Source organism: Zeus faber (genome assembly GCF_960531495.2).
Source record: "Zeus faber genome assembly, chromosome: 4".
Lineage (NCBI taxonomy): Eukaryota > Metazoa > Chordata > Actinopteri > Zeiformes > Zeidae > Zeus > Zeus faber.
The window spans coordinates 11,758,171-11,776,905 of NC_137191.1; the positions used below are offsets into that span (position 1 = coordinate 11,758,171).

The following is an 18,735-nucleotide window of genomic DNA, read 5'->3' on the forward strand; positions in this document are numbered from 1 at the left end:
GCCAGAGATTGTTTTAATTAGAAAAACAAAACAAAAACAAAAACCTCCAATGTCAAACACTTTAGGTTATCCTCTATGCAAAAAAGTAAAAAGCATATACAGTGTACATTTCTTTTTTTTTTTCCAAAAGATAACATATTCTCCTATTGTGATTAAACGCTCCGAAATGTCATCAATCCCCGCACAAAAGAGGGAAACAGTTCATACCACCATAGCATGATGATGAAATATCAACATACTCTTGATAAGACCTTAGTTATTAAACTGAATTCATTCATCCATAATAAAGAGGGATCCAGCAAACAGGACCGGATGCGTGCTCACATGGGGGGGTTCGGGTGCACGGGGTCTAGCACGCGGCCGTCGTCCCTTTCGCCTCCACAAACTCCAAAGCTTTTTCTTTAACCGCCTGGATGCTGTCCGCTGTGCCGTGCTTCTTCTCGTATTCCAGGTAGCGTTTGAAGAAGAACTTTGTCTTCTTGACGGCGACACTCAGGTGGATCACGCGGTCAAACAGCGCCCTGCGCCGTCCCAGGGAAGGGGAGAAAAAGAGGTGGTTAGAATTTTTGATGGGGAGGAAAGTAAAGAGGGTATTTGCTGTAGCATCGGGGCCATTAATAACAGCAGGTTCATCTCACCTGACATCTTTCTGCGATCCGTGTTTGATCATGAGGTCGATGAAGATGGACCACAGGTCCGTGCGCTTGGGGTAGGTGCTCAGGACCTTGTCGAACATGGCACGGCCTCGCTCCGCATCACCGTGTTGGAACTCCATCTGGGCAAACTTGCTAATGAGGCCGACACCTGAGAGGAGGGGGAAAACCTTTAGTCGGCCGGAAGAGGGGAAACTTCAACTTTATTCAAATAGACCCGAATCACAACTTCAAAATCCCAGATTTTACAGCGAAATCAACGGCAGAACCGTCATTTAAAAAATTTGACTGAATTATAGCACCATAGCACAAGGTTATTTAGACTTCATTTGGAATTAGACCCACTGAGCACTTTATTAGGAACACTATACTGATACTGGGTGGGGGCTCCCTTGGTTCTCAAAACAGCCTCAATTCTTCTTGCCATGGATTCCACAAGATGCTGGAAACGTTCATTTGAGATTCTGGTCCCTGTTGACATGATAGCATCACGCAATTCCTGCAGATTTGTCAGCCGCATATTCATTTTGAATCTCCTGCTCCATCTCATCACCAAAGTGCTGTACGTGAATCAGATCGAGTGACTCGGGAAGGCCACTGAAGAACACGACACCATGCATTATCATGCTGGAAGTAGCCATTAGAAGATGGTAAATTGTGGCCATGAAAGAGATGCATATGGTAATCAACAATACTCAAATAGGCTGTGGCTTTCAAGTGATGATTGATTGGTATTAACCGGCCCAAAGTGTGCCAAGAAAACAAAAAACAAAAAAAAACAAAAAAAAAAACCTGCACACACCATTACACCACCCCCACCAGCCTGGACTGTTGCCACAAGGCAGGTTGGGTCCATGGATTCATGCTGTTGCTCCCAAATCCTGACCCTTCCATCTGTGTGACTTAGCAGATATCGAGATTCATCAGACAAGGCTATGTTTTCCAGTCTCCAACTGCCAAGTTTTGGTGAGCCTGTGCCCACTACAGCCGCAGCTTTCCGTTCTTGGCTGACAGAAGTGGAAACCGACGTGGTCTTCTGCTGTTGTAGTCCATCCCCCTCAAGGTTCCACGTGTTGTGCTCTCTGAGATGTTTTTCTGCTCACCACCTTTGTACAGAGTGGTTATCTGAGTTACCGTAGCCTTTCTGTCAGCTCCAACCAGTCTGGCCATTCTACGTTGACCTCTCATCAACGAGGCGTTTCCCTCCGCAGGCCTGCTGCTCACTGGGTGTTTTATTTTTTGCAGCATTCTGAGTAAACTCTAGAGACCGTTGTGCGTGAAAATCTCAGGAGATCAGGAGTTACATTATATACTCCAACCAGCCTGTCTGGCACCAACAATCATGCCACGGTTGAAAACACTGAGATCACATTTCCTCCCCGTTCTGACGGTTGATGTGAACATTAACTGAAGCTGCTGACCCATATCTGCATGATATTATGCACTGCACTGCTGCCACACGATTTGGTTGATTAGATAATTGCACAAATAAGTAGGCGTACAGGTGTTCCTGACAAGGTGCTCAGTGAGTGTATATGGTAGATGCTCAAAGTGGAGTTGAGGTGGTATTACTTTCTTTGGCGGGCAGGCTCTGCAGCGCCCTCTGCAGGAGAGCGCTGGCAGCGTCGCTCTGGCCCTGCTGGAGCAGGAAGGTCCCGTAGCTCAGCCACACCGCCTTGTCCTGACGGAACCTCTTCACCATCGTCTTGTACAGGTTGTCGGCCTCCTGCGGCCACACGGACACCGCACAAGGAATTTCTTTTTCTTCAATTTTTTAACTATGTGACGCTGGTAGCTCCAGCAAACAATCAGCTCTGACGTTTACCTTGGTCTTGTTGGACCTGAAGTAAATGTCGGCCAGCTGCTGGTAGATCGGCATTGGCTCACAGAACTGGAGCGCTCGCTCAAACACCTTCTTCAGGCTCTCCTCCGTGCCGTACATGTTCTCCAAGTTCAGCAAGGCCACCCATACGTTAAGCTTCTCCTGTTCCTCTCTGGGGAAGAGAAAAAAAAAAAGAGCCCGATAGAGATCCGCACCATACAAGATGTGTTCACCCCTGGAACTAGGACCCAACGCCCCTGACCCGAAACGTACATCAGCTGTTCCGTCTTTCTCATATTTCGATGCGCGTCAATCACCTGAAGGAGATGGTTTTGAGAGCTCTCTCCGCCACGTTGCGAGCCTGCTCGATCTGAGTGGCCTGGAGGTGGTGCGCCATGTACTGGAGCCAGATCAGGGAGCTGTTGGGCGAGGCCAGGAGCAGGCGCTCAAAGGCCACAGCGTCCTGCGGCTTCAGGGTCGGGTCCATCAGCTCCGTCTCCCGCTGCACCAGGGCCTTCTCCTCCTCCTTCTTCTTCTGCTCCAGCTCGTGGCGAGACTTCCTCTGGGGCTACGGTAGGGGAAAGGATGTGAAAGCGGCAGAGCATGGAGAGCATTTGGGCAACAACCAATAGAAACGACTAAAAGTATCGACAAAAATAAAGTGTTGCGCTGAATTTTTTGGCAAACAAAAACAACACGTGAGGATATCTGAAAGCCCGCCTGTACATCCCCACCTTGCTGGCCTCCTCCTGGTCCTCTCCATCGCTGGAGTCGGCCTCCTGCGCCACGGAGGCCGGCTTGAGGGAGCTCAGCCCCACGTCCCAACAGAAGCCCGCCGAAACCCGGAGTCTGGCCGGACCCGCGTCCTTTTCCATCGCCTGCTGAGGGAGACGGGGAGGACGAAAAAATAAGTTAATTCAATTTCCAAGCTGGGAATGTCAACAAAGCTGCCCATTCTCTGCGGCGGACAGGTCGCGAATCGGAAGCCAGATGGTTTTTACCGTCGGCGGTTTGGTTTCCGCCAAGCCTTCCTCCAGCACTTCAACTCCGCTGTCGCTGTCCTCTGGCTTGATTTTCTTTGTTTTCTTCTTGTTCGACACTGTGACTGTCTGGCCCTGGTTAAAAAACACATGAATGAGAATGGCTGTAATATTGAATTATGAGTAATGTGGCTCCTGAGTCTAGGCTGGTCGAGAGCCGCTGGTCGACCAGAAAGAAAAGTTTATTTCTCAGACGCGTCGTGCTCTACCTCTGTAGGCGCGAGTTTGCCTCTCCCTTCTTCCTGCTCATCCTTCTCTTCCTCCCTGAAGAACACATCCGAGCACGTCTTCCCCTTCTTCTTCTTCTTCTTCTTGGGCTGTTTGTCTGCTTGGCCCTAATAAATTACACGAGATTCCATTTACTATAAAGTTAAACCAGATGTTACCGGGGCCTCACGGGCTGCTCGTCAGGAAAGACAGTTGGTGTATCTTTCAAAGAGATATGAGGGAGCGAGGGAGGGACGTAGACTCCAGAGAGAAAAGAGAATGCCACATTGATAAGATGAAAAGACACGGCGGCTGTTGTGTGACCTGCTGGCTGTCGGACACGGAGGCTTTCCTCTTCCTGTCGGCGCTGTGTTTCTCCTTCATCTCGCCGCTCAGACGCAGAGGCAGACCCAGAGATTCTGGAAGAATGTCCGGCTTCCCCGTGTCCTCCGGCAGCAGCGACAGCTCAACCAACTCCTCCTTTTTGTCGACGCTGTCGAGAGGAGAGAGAGCAGAGGGAATTGGACAAAAAGTCAAAGATAATAACAACAGACATGACGACACTGCGTCCACTCAGAGGCTGTATCAGGAACACTCCAGCCCAATCCTAAATGCAGAAATATTCTGAAAACAATTACAAAATTTTAATTCATTTACGGTATTGCATGTCGCGGGCGCGGGGTTAAAAAATACTGAACAGGTGGTTGCCGCGGGGGTCAACCAGAGGCCACAAAATGGTTGCCAATTGATCAATGTGGTGGTCGAGGGCAACTGAGGCAACCGTTAGCGCCGAGCACTCACTCATTGAAATAACATTGCCCCTAGTAATACTAAGGGAGGGGGACACTTTTTTTTCCCCCCCCCTTCCATATTTAGGACCTTAGTATAAAGAAAGATCATTCTTTGGTTACTGGGAAGTGGCGGTAATATTTTATTCTCTATTAGTTGTACCATTGAGGTTATGTGTGTTTAAATACTTGCCCTTGGTGTCCTTTAGCATGAATGAATCAGCTTTATCATAATTTCTTATGTGAAAAAAGGAATCCAAAATTGAAAATGTCAATCACTAAAAATGTGTTCGATAAAAAGACCCAAAACATAATAAAAATATATAAATATGCTGTTTTACCTGATAATCATGGTAGTGATTGGCTTGGATACAGGCAGGTTCTTGGTCAGGATTTTGTGGTTGGCGACGAAGTAGTTTGTGGACTTTTGGAGCTGAGCTCTGCCTGTGATGGAGCGAGACAACCTGCAAGGACGAGGAGATACACACACAAACACGTCTCCTTGAGAGTCAAGACAGTTTTTTTTATATCAGATATCATTCAGCCTCAGAAGAATTACATAATATGTGTTCATTTACATAGTCATAGTGACAGTATGGTTGGTCATCGTTCAATTTCAAAGACATACTTAGTTTATGACCTTGAGTATCTCAGATACTGTCTTTTGCAATGATGACTCTGCAGTTTAGCAGGAGAATCAGGCCACTGTTCCCTCTAGTGGTACGGATGTGCTACTGTTATTTGTGTGGAATGTGGGTCACCTGAGGAAGATGCCTCGCTCCCCCACAGACTTGACGAAGCCTCTGAGAAGCTGTCCGGCTTTCAGGTCCTCGATGGACGACACCTCTGGGTCCTTTGCTGAATTAGGCTGCTCAGGGTTCAGCCTGGAAGAAAACAAGCTTCCATCAAACCTGAGGGGACCTGTGTGCCAAAGGCACATTGTAATACTGTGGATTTGTTAAATCGATTAAGTAAAATGCTGACACCTTGAGCGACGGAGAGACAACTGCCATTTTCCAGTTTCATTCCCCAGGAGGAAACACCTGAGGAGAGGGAAATAAATGAAATCACCGTTAGGCTTCTTTTAAGAAATGTACAGAAATTCAGTTTTGAGACTTTTCTTTGGAACACCTCCTGGTACCAACCTGAGCAGCTGGCCCTTGCTGAAGGCTCCAAGGGGGCTCGGTCGATAGGCGTCAGACACATCTGTGAGGGCGACACTTCCTGTGGTGCCGAAGGGAAGCTTGACCAACAGACCCAGGTGGGGATCAATGTTGATCACAATGCCCAAAGTGACATTCCCCTCCTCCAGTTTGGTGACACCTATGTGGAGATACAGAATGACTTTTTTTAAACATTGATAATTTTTTTTTAATATTTTTTATTAAAAAAAAAAAAAAAATAATAATAATAATAATAATATTAAAAAAAAACAAAAAAAAAACACAGAGTGCTCTACGGTTTCCAAGGATGCTTCCGTCTTACCAGTGAGAGACAAGCTGAGGCGACGGGGATTGGAGGAAACCAGCACCGTGGCGCTGACCGCCTGGCCCGGCTTGTAGAGCTTCTCTGGGTGGCTGGCACCCTGAGAGGAAACAAACAAGCTCTAGGAGATACCACTAAAGTAAAGCCCTTTAACCTTTCCTTTCTTTTGTCTTTGGTTTAATAGTTTGAACACAGCCCTAAATACTTTGAGGAACAAAAGCGAAATCCGAGGCCTAAAATAACATGGCCAAGTCTGTGACAGGCTAACAAAGAGCAAATCATATATCTATTTTAAGGGCGGTGTGTAAAGTAGGAATGCTCATTTAGAATTACTTTCCTGACCAATAGCCGACCCTCGTTAACCAATCAACCATTATCCGACAATATAAAAATACTATGGCCCGAAAAAGAGAATAACGGTCTTTTTTTATTGAACTTTACAAATTAAAATGATAAATAAAAGGAATTTAAATACCGATTTGCGAAGAGACGTGGAGCCGTTCCGTATTCTGGGCTGTTCCTCCAAATAAAACAACTAAAAGCAGCGTCTTCTAAATTGTCGCACGTGGTTTAAGTAAACACACTACGTACGCCGTTTTTTTTAACAGTTTACCTGATAGTATTAATCCGTCAAAATTCTTATTGTCGGTTAACGGTTAATTATTACCATCCTTAGTGTAAAGACATGAAACTTACTTTAGGATCTGTGATCATGTCGAGTAAATCGACGGTCCCTGTGACACTAGGATCTGTGACGACTTCCAACATCTTCTTGTCTGGGTTATACTGCAGGGCAGAAGGAGAATGCTCCGTATACATTAATCTCACAGGTACATGTGGTTAAAACATCAAAGTGAGGAAATAAGGGAAACACGGTTACATCTCGCAACCATTTGCAATCATCAAATCTTACCTTTGATACAAAGCATGTGATTTGCTCTCCAACCTTGTAGCTGCTCAGTTTTTCTTGGGGCTTGACCGGTTTGAGCTCAACTGCGTTGACAAGCTTGCTGTGAGCGGACGAGGGTGAGGGAGAGGGAGAGGGAGAGGGAGAGAGAGAGAGAGAGAGAGAGAGAGACCAAGTCATGAAAACAACACGAGAAAAACAAGATGCCATGAGCAGGAAGTTTGAAAAAATTACCTGGCTAGAAGCGTTAATTCAGGAATGGTGTATTTGAAATTCGGGTGGGAGAAGGGTAAGAATCTGAAAGAAAAAAAAAAAAAAAATTAAAGAAGAAATAATATAATAAAGGAATTTAAAAAAACCACGATAAGTAATTTTAAACAAACTAAAGATTGTAGGTTCAAGAGAAAACAAACAATATCCTCCTAAAAATACCTGTGTCCCGTAGATTCTCTCCCGCCGATCACCCTGGCGGTGACCACGCTGCCCACCTTGACCGAGGACGTCGGGAAGGAGCCGACATGCGCCCCCTCCGTCACCTCCGATACGTGCACGCTGCCCGTGCCTCCGCCCTCCAGCGCCAACAGCACACACGTGGGCTTCACCGACCGCACCGTGCCCTTGACCAGCTCGCCGAAGGAATGTCCCTCGGGCGCCTGGCTCTTCGGGAGCGCATGCTGGCGCTTCGGGGCCACGTGCCCCCAGGAGACGAGGGGAAGCCCCGCCAGCTCCTCACAGCTGGGCTTCAGGACCGTGACCGTCAGACACGTCCCCAGCTTCAGCTTTTCGGTCCCCGGGCAGAACATCTCGTTCAAGTGCCGGGCGTTCTGGATCAGCGTGAGGTGAGCGCTTTCATCAAATGCAACCACGGAGAAGTCTTTGTCCACATGCTGCACCATCACCGAGTGTATGGACCCTTCACTTAGCTGGAATTATAAAAAATAGAATTACAGTGCTGAGTAATGGACGGTGACACATTTTCAGTACTTCAACTAACAATGAAAATGCATAGTGCATTTTTTTCATAATTACCATTATGTTGAAATGAAGAACTCTTTGTATGATTTGGTTGGATCTCTCTTGTATGAAGTGACTTTCTCAAGCCTCTGACCCATTAACAACACAAGACTTTGAATATCTGAACACTTGTTCTCTTCCAAGAGCATACGACAACCTCTCTGAATTCCAATGTCTCTCAATAGGAATTCAGTTGCAGACTATATTCAACTGTAAACTACTCAAATACACTATGGTGGACTGAATGAGTCCAAGTAAAAAAATAAATAAAAATCTCACAACTCTTAAACAGTGTTTAGACTGCTGGACAAGCCATAGACTGATTTTTCAATATGTTTTAGAACTACGCTCCCAAATGACTGAAGTATCAGATCTCAGATCTTGCAGACATATGATCACCTCCGCTGGTAATATTTTGAAGGAATAAACGAAAACAAGAAACTATAAAAGATTGAAATGTAGCTAATACTTTAAGTCGTTTTATCGCCACTATATTCGGGAGAAACAAAAAGAATGCAAACAACCTTTTCAGGACCAATCCATCCATATCTTGAGACAAGAGGTCAACAAGCAATAGGAATGTTCTATAAATCACAATAACCTTGAGAGGAACTTGTATCTCACTGTTTGGATCTTCATACAGTTACCATTGAATTAACAAAATTAACTTCCCCCATTTGAGTAAGAAGAATAATCGCCGTATTTCGAAGCAAAGCGGTTTGTATTGAACCAAGGGAGTAAGCGTCAAAAGCAACAATAAAACTCACCGATGTCTTCTTCGCCAAAAGCTTGGCGAGAACAGACACGTGGATGTAAGCTGAGATAAGATCGATATGCAGGATTACTGCATTGACTTTCTGTCCTGGAACCAAGTTCACACCTGAGAGGGGAAAGAAAAAAATTATAATGAAAGAAAACAAAAATAAAAACTTTGCATGTTAACAAAAGATAATGGTCCCCGTCAAATGACTACATGCCATTTAAAATAAATAAATAAAAATAAACAATTATATTCAAATCAACACTTCTAAATAGCCTCTAGCACCTTTGTAGCTTTGCCCTACACTATGTGGTAGATTTGACATTCACCTATCACATGGTGCTTGCTCGCATGTATGGTGGCACCGCCAATCTCATCCGACTTAAAAGTGGCACCATCGTCGTTCAAAACGTCCACAGTAAGTTTGAGCTTCTGACCAACAGTTAAGGCCGCCAACTGTTCGTGGAGATCAGAGTCCTCTGGAAATGAATGCAAAGGAAGTTAGACAGTGTAGCGGGAAAGCAATTACACATAACCCAGCGCCACAGACTGTACCTCTGCTGGCCAACATCTCTGCCACGGTTCTCCTCTCTTGCAGACCTCTGAGGAGCATGGTCTGGGCCTCCCCCTCTGGGCTCATCACCTCGGAGACCTTCAGTGTCACTAGGAAACGCTGCTTCTCCTCATCGAGGTTGGTCACCTTGGCAACCACCGTTTGGCCCACTGCGAAGACCGTCACTAGATCAGTGACAAACTGGTCACACAGGGCCTGGGGAGAGGGTGGGGAGGGTGGAAGACAGTATTTACTCAAGCCCTGATTAAAGCTAACGAACAAGATCAAATGTACTGGCACTTGAGAGGTTATGATCCAGGAATTTTCTGTTTGGTAAATTTCAATTTGCCTACATGTCAGCATGTCGTGATATGTGTGTATGTATTTGTGAAAAGCTGTTATATTCAAGTTGGGCCGTCAAAATAATACGGTACATGATTTTAACTTACTGATTTGGGTGCAAGGCCGATGAGGCCGTGTGGGAACTCAACAAAGACCCCATAGGGCATTATATTCTTGATCCAGCCAAACAGCTGCATTCCAACCACGATGTCAGAGAAATCTTGAGCAAGCGTTCCCTCCTCCAGGAACTTCTTCATTGCAGGCTTCTTGGTCAGAGTCTTCAAGCAGGTGGTGCCATTAAGAAAAACAGAGGGGGATACTTCTCTGCTTTTCCTTCAAAAGAGTAGATAAGATCTAAGCACTACATTAAAAAAAATAAAAAACAATCAAGATTACAGAAGATGGATTTAAATTGAAAAACTCCGGAGGAAAAAGGTTTCTCCGGAGGGAGTCTTTAGTGACGAAAAAACAAAAAATGTATTAATTCAATTTAGGCCATGTTAAAAAAATTAAAAAATTAAAAAAAAAAAAAAGAAAGGATACGATGGTGTCTTTGTTCTTGCTGAGGCAGACGAGGCTGGAGATGGTGTCGCCTTCCCGTATGGCCTCCCACAGAAGAGGGCAGTTGGAAATGTGGTCGGAGAGATGCATTGTGGGTAGCAGGGCTCGGAACTCATCGGGCAGGATGTCGACTTCCAGACCGGCGATGGACTTTTTCAGCACCAGGACCTCCAACTTCTACATTTTACCAAAAAAAACGACGCATTATTAAACGGTTACATTTAAAAGCTAATGTATTAAGATGATGAGATTTATTACATTTCACTGCATATATGTATGGAAGTATGTATATGTATGTGACAAATAAAAAATCTTGAATCTTGAACGACAACAATCCCAAACACAAAGAGGGAAACGTTCATTATTAGTAAACAAAAAATGAGAACATGAAAGAAAAAATGTAAAATCAAGTACGTAGGTCTGTCTGTCGTACCTTCCCCACTTGAAAATCAAACTGGAGCTTGGGGGTTTCCACGGCGCTGTCGTCCTGCATCGCTGCCTTAAACGACAGCAACAGCTTCTCCTTCTCTGGCTCACACTGAAGGACTTTCACTTTTAAAACCTGGCAAAACAAAAGCAACAATTCCAAAATCTTAATCAAATAAATTCATTTTATAAAGGACAGGTCCATCTCTGTTTTGGTGAGATAGTCATGTGTCCTTTTCAGATCAGTCACAACTTTATGGACTGATGAAGATTCTACTTTGAAACTGAATCAATATTGAGAAATAGTAATAATAATGTCAATGTTGCGGGCATACGTCCACATTAGGGTTGCCGCGGTTCCCGGTGTTACCTGGTGTTTGGGGATACATGATTACATTGCTTGCCCACCGCCCCCGCTGTCGTTTATTTTTTTTTAATAGAAATAAAACCCATTTCTTTCACGTGGTGTGGGGTTGGTGTGGTTTGAGGAGCCACAGACGCTGCCTATCTGTTGCTTGTTCTAACGAGCAACAGGGCGCGCGCGCACGCACGCACGCACGCACGCACGCACGCACGCACGCACGCACGCACGCACGCACGCACGCACGCACGCACGCACGCACGCACGCACGCACGCACGCACGCACGCACGCACGCACGCACGCACGCACGCACGCACGCACACACACACACACACACACACACACACACACACACACACACACACACACACACACACACACACACACACACACACACACACACACACACACACACACACACACACACACACACACACGAGAGGAGCCGTTGTCATGACATCTCCATCTGCTCCTGGGCTTATTCCAACTAGCCCTCTCTCTACAATAAACTGTGTTTTCTCAATCCCATCGCCTGTGTCTCTCAAAAATTAACTGTGTCTCTCCTGAAACGGCCACAGTTCATTTTTGCCGATACGTGCCCATGTTCATCAAATAAAAAAAAAAAATAATAATAGAATTTGTAAAATACTGAGCGTGTTATCAATACTTAGGCAGATCCTACAAAACTGAAAGTGGCTGCTTCCTGCGCCAACAACAGAGTTGCAACACAGTCTGCAGAGTCAGATTTCACTTATCACGGGAGGAAAGGAGAGAAAGAAGGCTATACAAGACCTTAGATCCGGTCTAGACTGGGACCTGTCTCCCTCTCTGTGCGTTATCTCCATGCGTAATTTGCTGCCGCCATCTCCATCTGCTGCTCTTCCCTGTCCCTCTCAAATGGCAATTATAGATAAATGTACCCGTTTTATCTGCAAAGACATGCGACTGATTAACATCTCGCAGAGGTCTGGATTTAAAGATTTCATCCGCAAGCTTAAGCCGAGGTACACGGTCCCAAGCTGCCCGACTATCACCAACATTGTCCTCTGTCCTCTAGTGCAGAGGTTCCCAACCACCGGGCCACGGTGCATTTTCCACTCTTCAGAAGCGATCTGCTCAGCAGCAGCAGGACACAGAGCAAATTAAATACATCTAGAATAAAAACACTGTTTTTATTTGCTTTGTTTGGAGAAAAGAGCGCTCTGATTGGACTGTTCTGCAGCAGAACCGTCTGTAACCCCCCCAAAGTGCACTCTGCTGCGCCGCCCGTTGCGTCTCGTTATATTGGTTTGCCCTCTTGTGGACCTAATGTGCAATAACACAGCCCCAAAGTTGGTCAATTTGTAACATTTTAAAATTGTAATAGATATTCAAATACATATTCAAACTTTTTTCAGAAGAAATATTGTAACGTGAAATTTGGCCAATGTTGACAGCCCTATTGAGAAAACACAAAAAACACCTACATCTCACTCGGGGCCTCGGTTATTAAACAGAGGCCCCTTATTAAAGAAGTTCTAACCTGTCCAATGTAGAACGCTTCCTCAGGATTTAGTCGGGGCTCGGAGCTGAGCTCGCCGATGGGCACCAGGCCCCTGACGTCATTGTAGAACCGCACGATGCAGCCAAAGGTCTTGATGGAGACAATGTAGCCGTGGGAAATGCGGCCTTTTCGGGCGTCTGAATAAGTGAGAAACGGGGGCAAGGTGGATTCCAGCAAAGTCTTCTTCCTCGTGAGGCTCAGCCTCTTCCTGTCGGCCTCCACTGACAACACCTGCAGAGAAATATGTCAGTTTGACTAAACTGAAAACACTTCTAACAGTTTGTTTGGGGTGAACAGAACACAGTATGAAACTCAAAAATAAATTATATATAAAAAAAAAAAACAAGCATTGAACTGACCCGACATTTGATAGTCATGCCCTCTTTGTACTTTTTCTCCGGGTTTCTGAGGAGAATATCAGAGAGGTGGGTCCTGGGCACCAGGCCTTTAATGAAGTCAGAGATCTTCACCATCATGCCGTGATCGGACAGCGCCGACACCGTCCCCTAGAAGGTTGATGAAAGGAAGTATTTGTTATAGACGGTTGCGGAAGATGTAGGGTGGAGATGGCGAGCTGCAGCTGTGGACCACAAGCGGTAACGTTATCACTATTGGACACATTTATGTCGTACTTATTTTTAATTCTACAAAAAATGCCCAATTTCAATCTCTTAACTTTGATAAAATGGTCCCAACCTTCACAAACAACTAACTGTATGAAATTGAGTGTCATGGCACGGTATGGCTCTTGTTATAGAACAAAATTTACAGTGGAAGGATATCTTGTCCCAGGTTATTATGGATTACACGTTGAGCCAAGGACAGGTATTACATGAGAAAAATGTAATAATAAATAACATTTACTAGAATTGTAAATATAGTTAAACTAAAAAAAATTAACATTATGTGTAACAAATGTAACTGTGGGTATGAGGCTTGTAGAGGCCTCTTTTGCTCTTACTTCTACAATCTGTCCGGCCTCAATATCTTGATATCTGAAGTGAGGCGATGCTGTCATACTCCTGAAGAGAGGAAAAATAAATAATAATAAAAAAACAAACAAAAAAAAAACGTTTCAAGAGTTACCAAACAACACAAATCCATCAAAGTGCAACCATCACCGCTTGCAATAGGACTAAACTGACAGATACACAAACAAACGCTTACTTCCGTAGGCTGGCGAAGAACATCTGCTCCATGGGGCTGAAGTGGAGGATCCTGCAGCTGTACTCGGGCTTTGCCGCCACTTTGTTGTTGTCCAGCGACGAGTGAGACTCCCTCAGGAGGTTTTTCTGGAGGGAAGGGGGTGAAAAAAGGAGTTGTCTCTCTAAAACAACCTAGGACACCATGTCCGTTGTCATCACACAACTTTACATTAAGAGGCGGCCCAATGTGATTGTCCGAAGAACAAATTAGTGAAAACATAGATTGGGACAACATGGCACTGAAAATAAGTAAATATACAAAAATAAATAAATCATGAATGAGAACAGCACTAACTCACATGTACAAACACAGCCGTCTGGTCCGGCAGTTCGAGCACAGCTCCGGACATGTGGTGCATGGCGGCCATCTTGCAGCCCTCCACCACCTTCCCTACGCGCTCATCACTGACGGCGGAGGAATCCAGAAGAGTGCCGGGCTGCCGGAGGAAGCTGCGCAGGGACAGGCCCACCAAGCGGCTGGATGGCTCGATGTACACCACACATGCTTCAACCTGATCGGCACAAGAAATCCAATGGGGTGAAAATGGAGAAGTTTGAATTCCAGATAGCAGCATGGGAACAGTAAAGCCTGGGCATAGCCCACGTCACATACCACGACTAAGATGACACAGATGCCAAATGACAACCTTTACTTTTTAGGATGTAATCACTGTTTGTGTATCGTACCTCTTGTCCTTTGGTGTAGCTGGACGCCTGCTCAGGCTCCAAGTGGAGGAAGTCGACCTGACCTCTGAAGGACGACAGGAAGCTCAGGATCAACCCATGTTTTGTGACCTGCAGGACGGAAAAATTCTAGATGTTATATTATCCCTGACCATTTTTTTTGCTGATAAAAAAAAAAAAATAATTAACTCAATGGCAAATATAATTATGGCAGAAGCAAGGGAAAATTAATTTCTCACCAGTGTTCAAATTTAAAAATGAAATAAAGGCAAATAGAGACTTTAAAAAAATATATAGATCAAAAAATATTTGAGCATGAGCCATCCTCAGGAAAATTGTAAAAGTGTGTGTGTGCTGACTAGTAAATAGGCTAAATCCTGATTTGACGCCAGTCAGGTCCTTTAAAGGCTATAAGTATGAAAATCATGAATGAGATACTTTTGAAACACTGCATAATTTCATTTACATTTTTCTTATTAAACTGGGGAAATCCGAGGACCCCAAAATAACTTCTGTTTACCGTTTTGATCTGTGCTCTGACCAGAAGGCCAGGCTGCAGATTGGAGAGAGTCCAGCCATGGGAGGATTCGGCAAAGGCCTGTGAAAGCACCGAGGGGCTCACAGAGAGGCGGACCACCCTCGCAGAGCTCTTCACTTCATCCAGTCGACAAAGAAGGTTCTGGCCCACCTTCAGCTCTGGACACCAGAAGGTACACATTCACCGTGGGCATGACAAGACATTGACAGAATTATTTGGAGCACTGGAACTAATCTCAACGTCCCAAAAGGGAAAACCTTCCTCAACCGGGACCCCAGATCACATTATTTTGTCGTACCTCTGAGGTTGTTGTGCTTGTCCTTCGCTGCCTGCCTCGGCAGGAAGGCCTTGGTTGTACTAATGCCAATGTCGACTAAGTAACCGTGGTCCTCCACGCTCTCCACACAGCCACTTAGTGTCTTTTAAAATAAATTAAAAAAAACAACAATTAAAATAAAGACAGGAATTAATGATTCCTTTATCCAACAGTATTAAAAGACAGGGGCAAGGGTATCAAAAAAATAAGCGAGACAAAAACACTGAACAGAAATGAGACCTGTTAACATTGTGGATGCTCTTCGATAACTTACCATGCCCGTTTTCAGTGAGTTTGGTGTTAGAGCCTGGTTGACATGTTTGGGATCGACCGACAACTGGATGCTTATGGAGCCCGAGTTCGCTATGTCTAACTTCCTGACAATACACCGGAGCACCATGCCCGGGCAGAAAATGTCTTCCAAAGAACAGATCTCCTGCAAAACACACCACAAGACGGAACCTTGAGCCTTAAAAGAACAAAATAAAAAAATAAAAATAAGAATAATAATACTTTCAGTGTTGTAAAATTTAAACCCCACCTCTGTATCCTCCGTATTTAATTGCTCGCTGAGGAGCTTGGTGTAGGAGTCAGAGATGCTCTTGATGTTGATGTAACCTTGCAGTCCGCAGGGGAGACAGACGGTCACGTCATAGTCTGTCACCTCTTTCACACAACCCAGGATCAACATGTCCTCCTTCAAGTTCTGTGAGCATACAAAAGTCAACGTAAGACCAGAGGAAAGGATAAAAGGCACGGGAAAACCGGGAGAGAAAGAAAAGTAGAAGGCAATGCATCCAGAGGGAACTTGTGGAAACGTATTCAAACGTCAAACAACATGGTTGTGTCAAGGTGTCACGTTTGTATCATACATAGTGAAAGTATGTAACCGAATCGTCACACATTCAATGAGTTAGTTATGTTAAAAGGTTAAATGTTAAAAGGTGAGAATCTTCCAAAATACTGTACCTTAAGATGTAAAATTTCGACACATTTGGCTGGCGCGTTAAGTATCGTGGCATCTCCTTTTTTATTGGCTGTCTTTTGCTTCTTTGACGTCTTGCCACCATCTTGGGTGGCGCCCTTTCTTTTCTTGGTCTCCGTTTGTTCATGTGACTGATGGACAAATACAGAAGTAATGTCAAGTGTAGATTGTGAAACGTAAAAGACAGAACCTCAGAGAACATTTAACAGGGATTTTTTTTTTTTTGTGGAGGGTTTTAGTGTAGAGATTATTATTAGAGTATTGAACCTGAAAGAGATTGTCGACTTCAGCCCTCTGCACCGCTGCTTTGCCCTCAGTAGACTTTTTGACGTCCCCTCCTCGAGGGAAGTCTTCTTCCATTGATGTCATGATGCTTTAGTACAGTTTCAATTTGCTGAAATAAAGACCAGGTTACAGTATTAGTGGGTACCCTGAAAAATATTTTATTATTAAGTGGAAAGCCCCATGCTTAATTGTTGATGAGAACCCAGGACAATGTATTATAATAATAGCGGTAATAATAGTGAATATAGCTGCAGACAGCAATACATGGGGTCCAGTTTAGTCACGTTAAGTATGTATTACAGGTTTCCGAGGTTCCTGTCCATCATTGACTCTACACCAAACCATGTCGTTGTTATAACTGTGTTGTTTGTGTAAGTAGAGTCGGAGTCCCAGTGACGGAAGTTGACGTTTGGTGTCGCGAGGGGCAATAATGACGTATGTACAGAGGCTTACGAAGGGAAGCGAACTTACGTTACTTTAGTGGTGACGCCTTCCTGTGGATTAAATATTTGATAGGTTACGTCGCCATGAAATCCGAATTTCTGTGAGTAATTACAATTTCACGGGTTCTAGTTTTCTGACGCATTCCTAGTACATGAACGCATCATTCATTCCCACAGTCGGGTGGACTCGACGCGGTGACGAGTCTCTGTGGATTAATGTTTTTTCACGAATCCGGCAAAGTAAGGAAGACTACAACAGCGCATGTAACAAGGAGTTATATTGGAATAAAATGTCTTAATTTACAAAAAAAACAAAGAGATAAAATATCAATTGAACAGCCCCGCAGGCATCTACCAGGTAAGACGGTACATAAATACACGCACACACCTAGTTTGTAATCTTTAACCATTACAGAGCGTTGCAGTTTACACCACGCACCGCGCAAATGAACATTCAGAACCACAACCCGCACATTTATAGCAAGTTAGAGGATGATGTCACAAAGCGTCTTTCTTTAAAACCCATCTCGTTCCATTCGTTTTCAAACGTTGCCGCGTCGGTGATGCATATTCGGCGACTTTGGGTCAAATTTTGTCCGTTTTTCACAAATTTCTGCTTCGTATGTGGATCGATATGGATGAAACTTGAACCACGAGATGTTTGCGACTTCCTGGTTCTTACGGCACCGAGCGTCTGCAGTTGTTCTGTTACAGACAGTTTTAGCCCGAAAAAAAAAAAAGAAGAGAAAAAAAATTCAATGCCCAACGGGTTAGACCCCAAAATAAAGCTGCAGGCAGCAATACAAGTCGTGTTAGGTATGTATGACAGTTTTCCGGGTTCTGTGAAACGCAGCACGAGTTACAACTTTCCGAGAGTCACAACTTTCCGAGTTCACAATGAACGCACCGGTCGGTCTCCCGAACAAGCGTAGCTACTACAAGAAGTAACCCGATCTACACAGCGCAACTCTCCAAATGCGCACCCGGAGACCAAGCCTGGACTTATAAAACATCCGTTCGTGATGTTGCACAGCGCCCTGCTCCACAAACTAATGAAGATACAGCAGCATTCTTCAACGTCCGGTGAATTTGCAACGTTTTATCCACCAATTCCTGCCACAAATGTAGATCGACGCGGATAACGCTTGCACCACAGGACGTCTGAAACGCCCCGGTCCCAAGAGACCTCAGCCGTGTCCGTGGGTGCGGCGTTTGTCGTGTTCCAGACACTTAAAGCCCGAAAAATGCCAAGAGGATTGGAAATAAAGCGCCACCCGGTGGAGAGGACGTGTCATTACACCCCAGCAGCCGCGCTGCTCGGTGTTTTTACAACAAATACCTACACGTGGATTGTATTTATCTAGCAGTCGACAGTAATTCACATGTGTTATCTAAATGATAACGTTATAACACCAAGTTTCCGAGTTAGTTCGCGAATGCCGTAAAAGAGATCCGGCGAAATTGCTGCGGCGAGAGGTTAGTCAGCGAGGCCAAATGGAGAGGAGCCAGACAAACCACAGAAAAGGAGCAAAACCAAACATCGGCTTAGAGGCTCCGCGCAGCCCGTGAAAACATCGGCGCACTCGTACGGGATACATACCCGTACTGCCAGTGTTCTTACGGGTATGTTGACGCCCAAACTCACGTGTCGACCCCTCTAGCGTGCCATGGTTGGAAACCGGAAGAGGGAGTCGCGTGGGGGCGGGGCGTTCCGAAGCCCGTCCAATCGCTCGCCGCCGCGGATGACCGACGCGTGCTTCGACGAGTCAGCGACTGGAAATTCGATTGACACTTAATATAGGCCTATGGGTGTCGC

At 45.1% G+C, this 18,735-nt stretch overlaps 1 protein-coding gene across 2 annotated transcripts; it reads right to left on the reverse strand.

The window, feature by feature from the left end:
- On the reverse strand, positions 1–18,592 carry pdcd11 (programmed cell death 11). 2 transcript variants are annotated; one of them, XM_079999908.1, is made up of 37 exons: positions 18,520–18,592; positions 16,459–16,585; positions 16,176–16,322; positions 15,748–15,912; positions 15,481–15,642; positions 15,189–15,309; positions 14,873–15,048; positions 14,356–14,463; positions 13,968–14,180; positions 13,631–13,755; positions 13,425–13,485; positions 12,823–12,969; positions 12,443–12,694; positions 10,566–10,694; positions 10,115–10,309; positions 9,679–9,849; positions 9,232–9,445; positions 9,006–9,155; positions 8,684–8,796; positions 7,335–7,825; positions 7,137–7,199; positions 6,909–7,005; positions 6,692–6,781; positions 5,996–6,095; positions 5,656–5,833; positions 5,497–5,553; positions 5,272–5,394; positions 4,852–4,974; positions 4,047–4,215; positions 3,725–3,850; positions 3,477–3,590; positions 3,210–3,353; positions 2,793–3,043; positions 2,479–2,647; positions 2,226–2,379; positions 639–804; positions 1–521 (listed from the first exon to the last, which is right to left on the reverse strand). In XM_079999908.1, the coding sequence occupies exons 2-37, from the start codon at positions 16,558–16,560 to the stop codon at positions 350–352; spliced, it is 5,538 nt and encodes a 1,845-aa protein (XP_079856034.1). In that variant the 5' UTR covers positions 16,561–16,585; positions 18,520–18,592; the 3' UTR covers positions 1–349. The 2 variants fall into 2 exon arrangements, with proteins under 2 accessions (XP_079856034.1, XP_079856033.1); XM_079999907.1 differs by having other exon boundaries at positions 3,210–3,356.
- Positions 18,593–18,735: the final 143 nt, after the last annotated feature.

What these genes read in the sequence shown, in the direction of transcription:
- pdcd11 (XM_079999907.1), bottom strand. Translation starts at nt 16,560, where the DNA reads ATGACATCAATGGAAGAAGACTTCCCTCGAGGAGGGGACGTCAAAAAG. An exon ending in CAAGCACAACAACCTCAGAG is followed by an intron (nt 15,049 to 15,188) that starts GTACGACAAAAT and finishes TCTGGTGTCCAG; the next exon opens with AGCTGAAGGTGGGCCAGAAC. An exon ending in TTCTTCGCCAGCCTACGGAA is followed by an intron (nt 13,486 to 13,630) that starts GTAAGCGTTTGT and finishes TCCTCTCTTCAG; the next exon opens with GAGTATGACAGCATCGCCTC.